Below are 16,651 nucleotides of genomic sequence, written 5' to 3' on the forward strand. Positions count from 1 at the left end.
CTTACTCTTTTCCCCTTCTCAGGGGAGTTCTTTGATTAATGTCAGTATGTACCTTATCCTACACTTTTTGGGCTTTGGGTTGTTTTTTTTTCCTTTCATATCTTTTGAGGACAGATTTGGTAAACTGCATGCATAATATACATTGAGGGGTTTTAAATGTGTGTTCCTCCTGGATAGCTAAACATTTTTTTTTTTTATGGTCACCATGTAAATGCCAGCCTGATGATGCCGACATAGTGAATGGGGGGATGGAAGGCTTAATGTGAGTAACGCTTTCAAAACTTCCCCCGCCTTCCTGTCCTTCACACTTCTCCATGCACAGCCTTGGTTTTACAGTGCTTGTCACAGTTTTATGCTATAAACTCTCAATGCACTGCAACAAAGCTACACCAAGAGAGGGTAAAATGTTCCTTTGCGAGTTCGACCTTGCAAGATCATGCTGCATAGTTGCAGTTTACAGAGATTGTGAAAGAACAAAATATTATTAGTCAGCATTGTGATGATAACTTTTGGACATATCTATTCAGAGTGGACCAGTCTTTACAATTATCCAGGACAGTGTCCTAAAGTGTAAGTACACCTGCAAATAATGGGTAGATCTAAATTAGACCACTATACCTGACTCTGCTTTCCTGTCATTTTTCACCTATGTCATTCCCATTTACGTGGAGTTTCAGCTGAGCTCAATATTTATCCTACTGTTACTGCTCAGACTCTCTTTTCCTTAGACTAGTTTGAGTTTCTGCTTTACCCTAACTGTATTTTACTTTAGCATAGTAAAGACCATGTGAGCAGCATACAACATTAAAGAGAATTTACAAGAAAAGAGTAGGATTAAAAGAGTATATCATATATTCTACAAATACTAGTAAGGGGAATAATATGGTCTGAGACAGGAGGTATGACCTGAGATTGAGGAAAAGGAATATATTCCTGCTGCAGACTGCTCCTTAGTGAAGCTTGCAAAAATATATTGACTTTCTAGAAATAAAACTACTTCTCCACCTTCCCCGGGCTGATATTCTCTAGCTCTAGATTGTACACAGTATCATTCAATTCCCTGTGGCTTCTGGTCCAAGGGACTCCACACAAACTGAGTTTTCTCTGTGTTGAAATTGTAGCTGTTGAGCCTACTTATCAAAGGACGCAGATAATTTCAAGATCTTTTACTCCCTATTCAGGCAGCTTCACAGACACCTAGAAAAGCTTTTCAGCTAAATTGGAGGTCTCTTCAGATAGCTGCCGCCAACCAGTTGTCGATCATTGCTTCTGATCTGAAAAATCCCTTTACTTTCTTTGTGCACTTGAACTTGAAAAGCTGCAATCGTGCCCAGATGCAATGTAGGGGAGAGCATGGGGCTGTCACCCGCAAGCTTGACTTTTCATTGCCCCATGAACTTTGTTCATGGCCAGTGAGTTTGAAAAAACTACTTTAGTTCACCTTTGAGTTACTTTCTTCATTGTTTCACCATAATATTATATGGTTACGGGTTTTTTCCTTTACTATGCCATTAAATGTGTGCTTTCTTTACATCCATTGCCTCTACAAAACGCAGATATTTTATCAACTTTACACGCCTGGTGAATGGTTAACTTTCTAGGTTAACCAGGAGGCATGTGCAGCTACCCTGTTGAAAAGGAATTGGGGATCGTTATGCACAAATATTTTTGGAGTTTCAAGCATAGCCCAAAAGCAGATATGTTAGCAGAGCAGTAAAAAAAAAAAACCACAGTAAAAACTATAGGAACAGGAATCTGAAGACACCTGACTTGTAAATTAGATGTGCATATCACACATCTGATTTACATATGCAGTTACATATGAATGTGATTTGTCTTGCCACCTGATCCATAATGCAGTTTCATCTTCAGTTTGTTTCAAAACAGGTGCAAATGCCTGATGCTCTTACATCTCCATGAGCGATACCTGGAGGGATGTTATGCATAGCAATCAGCAGTTCGGCTGCATCCCTTTCTGTGATCAATGTGTCATTTCAGGGCATAACAGACCACAAGTGTCTGGCACAGTACAGTATTGGTCACCAGTTATTAAAGAAAGCAACTGATCATGTCAACAGCAACTGACACATCTTCACTGGAAGGGATGGGTAGTCTGTTTGGGGCTACACCAGCAACCAGACCCTTCTACACCTTTGTGCCATTTTGATCATATTTTCAAAATCTCATTGCTAATTGTGGGTACCTTGATTTTTTTTATATCCCCCTGGAGAATATCAGTTTGGTAGCCAGGAGTGCACGCTCAAGAAATTGGTGACCTGTCTCTTGAGTCATGCTGCATTGTAGTTTCTGCAAGTAGGGCTTGGTATGAATGACAGACACAAGCGGGGACTGAAAGAGGAGGCTGAGTCCGTCCAACTCATAAATGGATTTAGTAAATGAAGTACCTTGTTCTGTATGAATTCTAGGGGTACTGTTACTTATAAATGGAATAGAACACACATGCAAGATATTTGGAATCAGAAAATCTGTTCTATAGGCTGCTTTTTCAAATGTGTTCTCCTGTCTCTGAGTATGTTTCACTGTCTGCCCCCAAACTGCTAAAGTAAGCAATTAAAAGTGAATGATAAAACATGCTTTTGTGTATTTGATCTCATCTTGCTGCTTTTAGGAGGCTGAAAGAGCCATATAATCTAATGCTGATGATTGGAATGATTCTGACTTCCTTTCTCCGTTTGAAAGCACTGGGTTTGGAGTGAATCTCTCTGAAAATCTCTGCTCAGGGTCTCCTTTCCAGTGATGTCCCTTGGAAGATTTTCAGTGCTTAAACATTTGCTGTCTCCAAAAGAGGAAAATACTGCTTGCTTACAGTGATTCTGGAGAGATTCCAGCACTGAATGAATACTAAGTAGAAAATGTCCTTCTCAGAGGCAGGAAGAGATGATGAATCACTGTGAAAGCTTATTTCTTGACCAATCTGCCTATGTATTTTGTTATCTGAAATTATAATGAAGACATTAGCAGACTAATATCTTGTGTAAAGTGAATGGAAAATGAAATAAAGGTGGGAGATGATGATAGCTCAGTACTGGGATTTGCACATAGCCTTTATATGATGGCACCAGTCTGAGGCAGAGGGTCACATGCCTTCTTCCTTTGGGAAAAGGGAAAAATCAATCTCATCTACCTTGTGCCTGGATGTGATGTAGTATCAGAGAAGACTAATGAGCCTGCTAACTTGACCACAACATTTATTGGTGATTAGTGACTCTAAAAAAATGCTCTGCATAGAAGGAAGAAATTGATGAGTTATCGTGATCCCCAGTCAGGTCTCCCTCCTTTAGGTACTGTCTCGTTCAGCTTTCTGCCTGTCCAAGAGAGGAGCATTTCTGGTTTTCTGTACTCAAATTAGCAACATGGCTTTTGCTGTTTGTTCTAGGATACCAGTTAACAGCACTGAGATTAGCATCTGTGGGCAAGGCTTGTACAGAGGAGTCAGACATCGCATACTCTTAATTTTTGTTTGACACGAAGAAAAAAATATTGTTCACATTGTTCAACTGGGAAATAAAGGCACAGAAAGATCACACCCCAGGCTCCTCTACCTTAGGCCACCCAGGCAGTGCATATTTCATCAGCCAAGAATTTCCCTCGCAAGTGGGAGCTCTCACCATAACGCAGCAGTTGAACCCTGAGTGGTCTTCTGACTCCTTCCTACCTGGCATGTGGTTGAACCCAGCTGAGATCCTGGGGCTTAGGACCAACCCGATAAAGGTACTGTATTCAGGTGCCTAAAGTAGCAGAAAGACACCAGAGGTTTTTTAAAGCTCTGTGATGCCTAATTCCTATTGATTTTATTTTAGCTGTAAGGATCTGTATCTTCATGTCTTGCCTGAGGTCATTAAAGGATGCTGTGGAAGAGCTAGGAAGTGAAATGAGATTTCCTGTCTCAGTCCAATACCTTAATCAAAAAGCTATGTTTTATATCACAGTTTATGACAAGAAAGCTAAGAAACCTTATTAACTAATCTACTCTCATCTGGACTGTATGAAGAAATCAAGTACAGCATTATATCATCCTTTTGAAGATACACATATACATTATGTTATGTTGCTCAAGAGTTTGTTAAGTTATACCTCACGTATTTTCCTTTGAAGACCTTCATAATATTTTTAATGTGGTAGTTTTCCATGAAATTATGTCCTCCCTATCTGTTAATTGCCAAAATAGATCATCCTTTCCTTTCTCCTCTGCTGGTTTTTATGGTTTAAAGATGAAAGCTAGGCTAATATTGCAAAATAAGAAATTTAAACTGCATTTTGTCTCCAGTAGTTGGCATTTTCCTTTAATTACCACATCCTTTCCACAGTTTTTCAAAGCAATTACCTTTGTAACAGCTCTTATTAAGGACCTGCTGAAAGAAACTTTTATTAAGCATTTGTACTCCATTTGATCAAGTCTTTCAGAAGGGAAATGGATGGCTTAAGGTCCCAGTGGTGGATATTACAGCGTTTAGCTCATAGGTGTCTGATTCAAAGCAGCTTGGGTTGCTAATGAGCCACCCTTTGTTAGCATTGAGTGCTGACTAGGTAAGTGAATTGATGTGTAAAGAGCTGCCTCCATAATTTCATCATCTTTAAAGTGCTCATCAGTCACACTTTCCAGATCAGGTTCTAATCTGTGTGTTTTGTTAATTTTTCTTAAATCACTGTGATTCAGCCTGATCCTAGCGTGTGTCCGTTGAAGATGGCCGGTTCTCAAATGTGGTTAGGAAAAGGCGCAGGAGGAGCAAGAAATTGAAAATAACAGGAATGGAGGAACATATGTCCTGTACCCCATTACAGTCTTTTCTACGACGGGAAGAGGCATTGGTGTATACATCTAAGTGACCTGAAGTACAGATTGCTCTGGGGTCCAGTTTGACCGTTGGCTTTTGATGAGAGTTTCTCTCTGTACATGGTAGTAACATACTTCAATACATTAATTTTAGTGAAGAGTAAGATATGCAGTGTAACTGAGGGATAATGGGGTTTGTACTCTTTTCGATTTTTTATCTCATGTAGTAAGTGCTGATCTTGCATTAAGATGTCACTGTCAAACTAGATAGCATTAAAGAGGAAAAGAGTTGCTAAATTTTCAGCAGGTCGAAGTATTCCTGGATCCCTAGGCACTTTCAGTAAAAATCTGTTGGAGTAAAGGATGGCTAAAAAATGTTTTTAATCTAGGCTTTTTAAAATTTCTCTTTTGAGAGCCACTGTAATAAATCGAAATTATTGATTTAGCCCGTAGCAGTCCTAAGATGCACTCATTTAAGAGTCGAAACTGCTCTATTACTCAGAGCAGTAACCCAACACTTGGAAATCTCTCATCAGAGACTCCTGGTCCACACATGTAGACAGGCATTCAACAAAGATTTCCATTTGTTTATGGATCTTGCATCAGCTGAGATCTCTGCGCTGCTTTTCTTAGTAACTCTCTGCCTTCCTTCTCCGCTGCACCCTGTGAAAGCCTTTGCAACGCTGGGCCTGGGGTTCACTGTTTCTGGGCTCAGCTGAGCCCTGGCCATGCGTGGCCAGTACAAGCCCCAAGTTTAACATCATTGCACCTCTTACTAGACCTCTGCAGAGAAACAGAATCTGTTTTGCATTCTAGTATCTGTGGTATTACCCACATTATGAGTCTATCCATGGGCTTACGTGTGGGTTGTGTATACATGATACCATGTTTTACATCCCCTATGTTAAAGAGAGGGTTAAATACAGCTTTTGATACAGCCAGGCCTGGGTATCCGTATAAGAACAATCTCCTTCCAAGGGTAAATATTTCTCAGAGCACTGAAGGTTTGAATAACCAATAAATAGTTGCAAAGGAATGCTTAATATCGTACTCAAAAATACTCTAAAATCGAGAATCCTGGTTGAATTAACACTAGCTGATATCAAAAGTGTGTGTTCTGCCCATATGGTTGGCAAGAGCTGGTGAATTCCATGGCAGTGTCTCCCTATGTCACTTCTGTTTTGCCTTTTATGCATTTTTTATTATCTCTCCATTAACAGAATATTTCTGTTCCACCTTCTTTTTCTAAAACTGTGTTCCTCAGAAGCATTCACACAGCTCTGCAGCACAGTTCCTCCTATTCTCCTGGGGTAATAATTTACTGGTAGCTTATGCCAGTAGTAAATTACTAACCCCATCACTAACTTGCTGGCTCAGCTGCTGTAACCAATAAGAAGCACCTAATCATTGCCCATCTGCTCCAGCAAAGGAGTAACTACAGGTTCAGTGCTCCTCACTTACACCTGTGTGCTCAGACCCAGAGCTGGAGTGGCTGTTTAGCAGATCAAAGGGAGTCCTTACTCCCTTGTGCAAGCACGTGGTCCAATCTAGCCCTGAATGATTAGCATATTTATAAATTAAAATAAATCTAAGGAGTGAACTGGCCCAGGGGAACTCTCAATCCAATCAAATTAGACTCATATATCCACCCCAGAGCAATTCCTTAGAAGCCCTGCCTTCATGAAGCTTCATTTGTAATCACTACGTGCTGTGTACTTTAGAAAAGTTTTATAATTACTTGCTGTTCCGGCTGCTGAGCACTTCTAAATGTTGGATATTAAGGAATTGCTGTTTCAGTCAGTGAACAAGCTCTGAACATTAAATGTGCTTCATGAGAAGTTTTTTTCTCAGCCATTACACATCTCTGAAGGCATATTTTTTTTCAAGTGGATGCTTTCCCAGCTGTTGATCATCTCTCTGTTTCTTCTGTATGAAGAGAGAAGGAGGAAACTGATGATAGTGTGACATTGTATAAAGGCTTTATTGCTATGGAAGGAGATGAGTCCATTACTCACAAATGCAGGCATTGAAATAATTATGCAGGTCGTCCTCAAAAAATGCCAATAAAACCTTTATCTTATAGCATGCATATTTTTGGACATTTTTGTATCATGTATTTTACAGAAGAAATATTTTAGCAATGTTTTACAGAATTCTGTCAAAGCATTTTGGTACCATTTTTTGTATCTCTCCATCACTACAGCTTGACACCTCGGAAGTAGCAGCCTAGCTTTGTCATGGGTCAAGAAGATACTTGGCTGTAATAGCTCAGTGAGTGGTACCAAGTGCTTGGTGAGAACTGGAAATCCAAATTAAGCAGGTGTTTTTGAAGCAGTGTTGTAAAAGGTGATAGCAGTGATTTCTTTTACAGAATAGCTCATCAGTTATCAAAAATATGCTTCGTGTACAGAGGGATTTTGAAATTTAAGATGCATACACAGCAGACCATTTAAGATAGAATCAAGTGCTGTGGTTCCCGTTTCCATCTCGATACCAGAATGATGGTCCAGTAGTTAACAAGAAATTTGAAAAAATGCAAATCAGTTCCTTACCCTGTCCCAGTCTTCCATATGACCTTGTGTGTTTCCCATAGCCCCCCCTTCCGTCCTCATGTGCAAAATTGAGATACCTATGTCTACAGTGGAACGGAGAAGAGATTTAGGAGTGTATGACCCTCAAGTCCCACTGCAACAGATGGTATATAAATAGAGCATGGACAGCAAGTCCCTCATTTTAGTCCTAGATTACATGGTGGCAGATGTAACTGTCAGTGGTGGAAGAGTGATTCTGATAACTCTGCATCTGGGAGGAAGGAAGTCAGTTTATGTCAGACTTGTTTGTGGTGGAGTTTAGTGCTTCTTAGAGATACGGGCTGTTGTTTGTGGCCCCAGTGCAGATAATATCGCCGAGAATGCAACTCAGGCAATAGCAGTCAAGTGCGGTTTACATTACAGTTGTGCAGTTTGCCACGTAGTTCTCCAAATATGTATGTGCGTGCATAATAGATGAAAAAATATTGACATTTTCTTTGATGGCAATAATCAAAGTCATTGAGCATCATGGGCTTAGAATATAAAGTCCAAAAGATGTAGTAGAGTCCTTTACGTATTACTAGGTTGGAATAAAAGATGAATCCCTGTAAACTACAGGATATATATACATGTATGAAATATGGAATAGGAATACTGAGACAGTAACTTTAAAAACTATGTCTGCACTGAAGGCTGACGAGTCCCTGCCTGCACCGTGATCCCTGGAGAACTTCCCGACTGCGTCTGCAGGTGTGCATGCCAACTGCAGCTAGCCTGAACTAATGTTCATGCTGCAGGTGATCTTGGGAACCACGTAGAAAAGATGTGGATGCCTCATACTGCCTGTTTTCAATCACAGGACATCATTACAAGAGTGTGTGGATACCTAGATATGGCCAGCTACAGCAGGCTGTGGGCTGTCCGCACTGCAGTTAAGTGTGCCATGAAATGCTACATAGAAACAGGATGCCCAAAAATTTTGTTCTGGGTATTTCCCCTGGGTAGCCCAAAGCCAGGCTCGAGTGTGTGCTGCAGATAAACAGTATGGACAGCTCATGAGCAGAACACCAGGAAACTCTTAGAAACTGTCCGAAGGACCAAGGAAAATTAGGTGTTGTGAATCGAGAGCTGGGAGCCAGAAGGAGGTGATCAGCCCCCACCTAAGTCAGTGCATCAGGAATCAGCAGGCTGGCTGGAAATTAGCTCTTTCCCACCTCCAGCCTCCCACCTGGAGCTCTCTGATCCCACCGGTAGAGTCGTGGGGCTTTTGCTGTAAAGCTACACATTTCACATCTGCTCGGAGGCTATTTAGAGAAGTGTAGACTTCTTGATCAGGAAAACTTTCCTGACATATATTATCTCTTAGAACAGCTTTGATGTATGCAAAAATTTATCCTCTATTTAGCGTAAGTGAAAGCACTGAGATAGTCAATCACACGTAAAAACTTTTTCTCTGTCAGTTACTAAGCATCAGATCTAGAAATGGTGAAAATAATGGCATTTCAGGTGTCATTAATCTAAGGCATAATGGTGCCTTTAACAGCTAAATGAACGCTGTAGCTCAGGTGATTCAGGTATCTTTGCATATAATCACGCTTTCAAATAAATTGCAAAGTTCAATCCAGTATGTATTCATTTTGAGATGTCCCAGAAGTATGTAAACTACAGTTATCGCAGTTGCCTTGTATTTACAAGCTGTAAGATTTATTTAGTAGGAACTCTTCAAATGGGAATAGGCTGGTCTTGAGTTATGAATTGCTAACCCCATCCATCTATCGCATTACTACACAAAATCACTCTTTAAATGCATGGAGGAAGTACACCACTATTGCAAAAGTGTTACAATGTCTCTCTTTTGACACAGCAAGAAAACAGCAAGGAAATAAATTTAAAGCATTAGGCAGTATTAAGACATTTCAGAGTAAGCCATCCAAATGAAAACCCATAATCAAAATAATAATTATCAGGGGAACGCATTTGCTTTCAAAGTAATCATGCAAAGTAAAGTACAGAATATGTCTTAAGTAATAAAAAATGGTGATTTCTGTTCAGAGGTAAAAAGAAAGTCTAGCACTTGAGAATGTAAGTGCTTTGTACACGATCAGTTCTTGATAGATTTTCTCAGAAATGGGCCTTCGTGTATTGTACATAAAAAAAAAGAAAAAATTGAAGCTGTTATGTGATGAATCCATCCAAAGGTGTGATGAAGCTGGGACTGGGTTACTGAAGCTAGGAAGATGCCTGTCTTTCTCTTAATTTTAAAATTATTACAGTGTAGGGTTAGGTTGAAGTAATATTCTATGAAATGTTAAGACTTTCTACACTGTGGAAAGTGCACTGTGGAAAGTTGCAGAAAAGTTAATGTGTAATTTCTGATGCAAATAATTTGTTCTGTTTTTTTTTTTTATTTATTTATTATTAAATTAGCAGATAATCCGGCAAATTTCTTTCATGTATTCTTTTTATTTCTCATGTAGTTAAAGAAATTTAATGCTAGGGAAAGAATTTCAGCATGGTTTTTTTTTATTTGTTATTCAAATTATCTTATGCCTCCTGACTTCATAGTGTGTTTTACCTGCCATAGCTTTGTTCTTTCTATTTGGTCTCAGCTGCCCGGGTTTTTAATTTCCAGAGCGTACCTCTAAGTTTAGACTAATCTTGTCATTTTGCCATTTAATCGTGTTAATTTTTTTAATGGCTTCCATGCAGCATATATGAACTTTAGTTACACTGAATTTCATTGCCAAGGATTTAGGTGATTTTGATGGTGGACATATACAATTAATCTTGCTTTTCTTTTTGGCTGCGCTAATTCTGAGCTCTTCAGTCTTCATGAGCTGCACTGGAGTTAACATTGGTTGATCAGGGTCAAATCCATCTTGCAATAGGGTTGAATCATACTTGCAAAATCATAAAAAACATGTAATGGAATAAGTATATTTTGCTTTCATCAGATACAATATCTTGGGTTTTATCCCTCCAGATAGTGTACATAGTAAGAGCAGCTGACCCATTCTGAATAATTCCAGTTTGCATGCTCTGAAGAAGTTGTAGATTGGAAAAGGCCTTGTATTATATCTGCATATAAATAGCTGCATTTTCTAGTAGCTAATATGATTCACTTCATTTGCCTTCTTCAGTGAAAGTAATAGCTCTTCCCTTTCCCTGTTTTCCTCTTTTCAGAAGTAACAGTTTATTCAATGAGGTCGTGCAGATGAACTTTGAAATAGCCAGTTTCAGCAGCCTTTCTGGGACGCAGCCCATCACCTGGCAGGTGGAATACCCTCGGAAGGGGACAACAGACATAACCTTGTCTGAAATCTTCATCTGCCAGAAGGATCTGGTTGGAATTGTTCCATTGGCCATGGTAAGAAACTGTTTCAGCATGTTGCTCCACCTGATCTGTATGTGGTCTGAGAAAACGTATACCAGGCCTCAGACTTGCAAAGGAGTGTTGTCTGCCCTGCCTCCCCATTTTACAGCTGTAGAGGACTACTTGCTAAAATCATGCCCTCATTTAATGGTCTGTACACATCACACTATTTCAGTTCTTATAAACTTACCACAGAGGAAAGGGATTCTGCCACTTAAAAATCTCTCTCAGACTTTAAATCCTGAATTTCTGTCATGCATGGTTCCCTCCAGGCTACCAGCTTGGTAACACAAGGCCAAGTAGATTTACCTTCCCATTCCTAATTGCCATTACATGGCTTGAACCTGCAAGCTGTAGAACAACTTTAGAGGACCTCGAGCACTTTCTGCTAAAGCCTAAGGTGCTTGGTCCTTAGGAGGCTGAGGCTAATATTAATTTCACTGGCTGTTTCCCTAATAGTGTAAGAACCTGTGGTTTCAAGGAAGAAACAGAAAATAATAATAACCTCAATAATATATTTAAAAAAAAAAAGTAGTATAGACTTTCATGTGGAAAAAGGCCTTGGGTTAAAATCTGCTTGATCTACTCAGCATTGTAGCACCACCAGTTGTGGGCTACCTACCTCCCCATGAAATCACACCCGTTGCCTGTCTTTACAAGGCTCACAAATGTGATTTGTGGAAGCAGTGTCTCCTATTCTTTCTCTGGCCCCGTGAAGATGCAATTACTTCTGCAAAGCAAGGTTGGGACAGTGGGAGCAATGAGACTTAGCGGTTAAGGTCCCCTCCTGCAAGTGAACAACCTAGGATTAAATTCCTGCTCCAAGTCAAGCAAACAAGAAATTTCACTGGAGTCACCAGCATCTCAGGTGCACTGTTTTTAGGTAGGCTTTTTATTTTCTGTGGGGTTTAGGTACATGCTGAGAACTTTTTCCATGCTCATAGGTGAAGTAGGCACTGAGCATTTATTTTGGAAGTCCTGCCGAACCTCAGGAAAGGGAGAAGCACCAAGCTGACAGCTACCTAGGACAGGACCAAGTGGCAATTAATAGAGGAGCTGTACATGCTACCATTAGTCAGTGTTAGAGCTCAGGATTTGGAAGAAGAGTTAGACGTATCCATCCCACTTGTGAATTTTACCTCTCCTGTGCATAATCTTGGTGGTGAAATTCTGTCAGTCTTTTCTTTTTACAGTGTGCAGTGGTTTGCAGCAGATAATTAGATGAGTATTATTTCCTGGAAGTCCTGGTCTTCAATATATTCTTCCCCTTTGAAGAGTAAAACTGCTGCTTGTATCAAATGAGGTCATGCCCAGCAATTTCCTGATCCAAAGTCTGTTAAGTCAGCAGAAAGCCTGTGCTACATTCCAGACCTGAGAGGGAACTAATTGTCCTCATTACCTGTGGAGTTGAACAGGGAATACATATTTGAGCATCAGTCCTGTAAAGACTTGACAATGTGGGTAAAGGAAGGCTATTGTGGTCAGATTTTATTTTGAAATAGATGCCTTCCAGTACCAAGTGATAGACATCTGTCTACTGGCAGACTTAACATCTTCTTGTTCATTTCTTGAAAGAATTAATCAGCTTCTTCTCTGTATTCCATATCTGAGGGAATCAAAACTTTTTTTTAATATCTCATATCAGGGTCTAATGCCTTTGCACTTGCGTAGAAGGTTTAAGATTTACTTGCAGACTTTTGTCTATTCAAGATTAAAATTTATCTACCTACTAGGGTTTCTCTAAGAACTGGAGGTCTAAATGAATGAATTTAGCATTCTATAAATCATATAAGGCGAGATCCTTTATTCCCAACAGATGTACCACTAGGCACTCTGGGTTGTGCAAAGGGTTCAAACAATGAAATCATTAAACCTTTCTCTTAGTAAAGGTTTCTTGTGTTTGCTTATCTCATTTCTGTACCTTGTGATAACACTTGGCTGGAGCCAAAATATACTGTGTCAACAGAATCCAGTCGGATGGGGTACCAATGCAAAATTGGCTTTGCTAGCAGGATATTAGTAGATAAAGGGAATTTTCCGAGTTTTCTGTTAGCTAACACTGAATATCCAGCCAGGGTGCTTTCTTCATTTAGGCATTAATCTCTAGCTGAGCTGATTACCTGGCAGTTCTCCTGTTCGGAAACTAAAGTCACACTGAAAAGAAAGAGGATGATACTGTATCTGCTGAGAAGTCGGACCATGCTCTTTATCTCAGCTGCACACTGTAAAGCAACAGTGCATTATTGTGCACAGAAATTAAATCTCAATGTTTATCAGCAAGTGTGGTTCATAATCCTCTAGAGGGTAAAGTTGTCACGGTTTAACCCCAGCCAGCAGCTAAGCCCCACCCAGCCGCTCGCTCTCTCCCCCTGGTGGGATGGGGCAGAGAATCAGAAGAGTAGATGTGAGAAAACTCGTGGGTTGAGATAAAAACACTTTAATAGGTAAAGCAGAAGCCATGCACGCAAGCAAAGCAAAACAAGGAATCATTCACGGCTTCCCATCGGCAGGCAGGTGTTCAGCCATCTTCAGGAGAGCAGGGTTCCATCATGCGTAACGGTGACTTGGGAAGACAAAGGCCATCACTCCGAACATCCCCCCTTTCCTTCTTCTTCCCCCAGCTTTAGATGCTGAGCATGACATCCTACGGTGTGGGATAGCCCTGTGGGCAGTCGGGGTCAGCTGTCCCGGCCGTGTCCCCTCCCAGCTCCTGGTGCCCCCCAGCCTCCTCGCTGCTGGGGTGGGGGGAGCAGCAGCAAAGGCCTTGACTCTGTGTCAGCACTCCTCAGCAATAAAGAAAACATCTCTGTATTATCAACGCTGTTTTCAGCACAAATCCAAAACAGAGCCCCATACCAGCTACTAGGAAGAAAATTAACTCTACCCCAGCCAAAAGCAGCACAGATTTTGTTGATTTAAGCATGGAGTGTTCCTACAGTAAAACTGCTAACATCAAAAGTAAAATCTGTCATTTAGAATTTTTAAAGGTGGACAGAAAAAAAGAAAGAAGGAGCTGCCTAAAGGTATTGTACTGGATTAGGATGTAGGATCTGATTGAGTCTCTGCCATTGGTCTGATGGGCATCCTCATCTGTCTTTTGAGGATAAAAGCAGCAAACTTTTGCTTGGTTTAACATAAAGGTTGTCTCTGACTCACAGAGTAAAGTATGTCTCATGTGAGCAATTCCAAACTTATGAAGCAAGAAAGATCATGTATCTTTTATTGCCCTATGCCTGATTACATTACAAAAAAAGTAGTAAGATGAAAAACAAGGGGGTCTTCAAAAGGTTAGTGCGATTGTTGCTACAGTATTTTGGAATGAAAGAGATTAAACAGTTGACATTGTCAGTAAGAACTGAACCCGGAATTTTAAAAGCGCATTATAGGACTTGGATCAGGAGAGCAAGTGGTAGAATACGGCTGCTGAAAAATCAATGGAAATTCATCATACAGTCAAAAGAGAGAGTTTAGTAGAATCCATGTTCTGCGTGCCTAACTACTGCGCTAAATAGCATATACAAGTAAGAAACACCAATGTAGTGATGCTGCTATGGTGAACACTACGGTGAAATAAAAGGAGCAAGAGAGATCAAAACTACTGGGCTGAGAATAAGTGTAATCACTTTTTCCCAGAAAAAATGAGATGTAAATTTGAGGTAAGTATATTTTTTTCCTGAGCTCAGAAGTTAATCAATCTGAGTAATTTTGGAGAACATTTCACCCTTCAAGGTATTCAGAGAGAAAAATGAGACAGAAAAGTTAGAAAAATGTAATTCTAACTGGTTCTGTTGCTTTCTAACTCTCACATACCGGAATTTTAGTTAAGTACTGTGGGGAGTAATGCATCAAAAATAGATCCTATTCACACATGTGTAGTACTCTCACTACCAAACTCTTGAGCATGGCACTTGGTGCAACCATCCACTCAATATATTCAATATATCGTTCATGCAGGCTGTATGAGATTCTGTATGTCTCACTCGAAGTATGAGATTAAATGTATATGTTATATTTCCATCACTGAATAGCAATAATTAACTGGAGCAAGATTTGTAAAGAGGTAATATCATTTATTAGATCATGTGATGCAGATGGAGAAAGATAGATCTCTTTCAGGCACACAATCCCTCCTTCAGATCTCTTGACTCACTTAAATCACAACAGCTGCAGAATACTACGGCTACAGAAACTGGGGATTGTAAAAGTCATCAAGTAGGAGAGTTAAATAAGAAAATAAAAAGATTTCTTAAGGCAAACCAGAAAATATATCCCCCTGTCTTCTGGCAGGAAAAACCTACCCCAAAGATTTAATCTTCCAGTAGAGAAATCTACTGTCTGAATTGTGCCCTATGCTGGCATTTTTTATTTCATGTTACTTGTTGCAGGATCAATTAGGAAAGTGCTTTCATAGGAGCTTAATTACTTATCTGCTGAGCTGCTTTTGAAGACCTCCTCAATTAATCACAAGTAACCTTAGAACTTGCCAGTTAAGGTATACAAGTTTTCTAACCTTACTTTCCACATTTTCCTCAAATTTCTGTCCTTTTATGAGCAAATGTAGCCAACTACATTGATTTTGCCACTTGACTAGATTAAAAAACAAACCCAAAATTGTTCACATTTGTAGCACGCGCACACCCACAAATCGCACGGAAGGAGTCTATATGTTTCTGTTCTTTTTGTGCTTTAAATGGATAATACATTTTTTTAGTACTATTAAATTTTGCTTTGGGATAGAACAAGGTAGAAGACCTGTGTATAAGTTCATTGTTTGATGCCAGTAAGGCACATGAATATTAAAGAACTCCTTCATGGGAGGAAGATGGGGAATCAATGGTTTAATATTTATGCAAGACCACTGGGGTCCCTGTATATGGAACTGAAGTAGTAGTCCTTCAACAGCAGGATAAACTCCCTCCAAATTAGTTTATCTCCAACTGTGACTTGCATGAAATACAGGTATTTAAAGTGCTGAAGCATAAACCCAATGTCAGGAGTCTATTCAGAGAGTTCTAGTCTGAATTTACTCCAAAAGACATTTGTCACCATGGGAAGCCATGCAGCTTGCTCACCCATGCATATTTTCTCTTCAAAATAACACTAATACTAAATTTTCAGTGGGTCTTTCAGGCTTCCTTCATCAGGCTCTATAATCCATTAATAACTGCTTACAAGCATATCGAAGTTGGAACAGCTCTCAGGCATTTCTTACAGGTTGTTGCTGCTGTTTCATACCTCACGTGCTCAGAAGTTTGTCTTTTCTCCCCAGCTGTATCAGTGGGTCTAATAAAAGATCTGTCTCTACATGTCCTGCCTTTCTACTGATGTAGACTGCATCTTTTCCTTACATAATAGCATCCTGTGAACTCCAGGTTAATCCAAGTTCAGATTTTTTATGTAGAGTACCCTGACAAACCCAGCCGTAATGTGTAGCTGCATTCTCCTTGGCTTCTCATTAGGCACTGCAGTTGCACACATACCTTTTGCTCAGTGGCAAGTTGTTTCATTAGGAAGTGCTTGGTTTGTGTGTACCTTCTTTTACATTCAGGACTCAATGTATTGACAGTTCTGCTGCAGAAGTAAGTGAATGGATATCTACGATGCAGAGCTGTGACTCAGCCAGAAACACTTTTTGGCATTTTTATGTGTGCTTGTTAACTTGCTTTCCATTAAAACACAGATGATCGAAAATTTAGCTCCCAAAGCAGTGTTTGTTTTATGTACACATTTATGTATGCCATTCCCTAAGGTAGAGATTTTTTAAGGTATTTCATTGTAATGAAGTCCCTGTAATACCACTTTAAAATATGGACCTAAATAAATAGAGTTTTCAGCCCTGCACAGTCTGTGACTTCACACCGTAAAGCTCTATTGTTTCAAGGTCACGGAAGTGCAGAATTCTCACTCCTGTTAATCTTTGAGTCGTGAATGAAGTGGGGGGCAACAGGCACT

The 16,651-nt window shown here is 39.9% G+C and overlaps 1 protein-coding gene across 4 annotated transcripts in view; it reads left to right on the forward strand.

Annotated features, from left to right (window-relative positions):
• The window catches only part of TMEM132C (transmembrane protein 132C), a 223,265-nt gene that overhangs the window by 154,920 nt on the left and 51,694 nt on the right, over nt 1-16,651 (forward strand). For all 4 annotated transcript variants that reach the window (XM_087754856.1, XM_087754855.1, XM_087754854.1 and 1 more), the window contains one exon: nt 10,510-10,693. In XM_087754856.1, coding sequence (XP_087610982.1) covers nt 10,510-10,693 — 184 coding nt within the window. The remainder of the gene's footprint in view (nt 1-10,509; nt 10,694-16,651) is intronic.

Source organism: Nipponia nippon, unplaced genomic scaffold, assembly GCF_047370975.1.
Source record: "Nipponia nippon isolate SJK-2023a ecotype South Korea unplaced genomic scaffold, ASM4737097v1 scaffold_18, whole genome shotgun sequence".
Taxonomy (NCBI): domain Eukaryota; kingdom Metazoa; phylum Chordata; class Aves; order Pelecaniformes; family Threskiornithidae; genus Nipponia; species Nipponia nippon.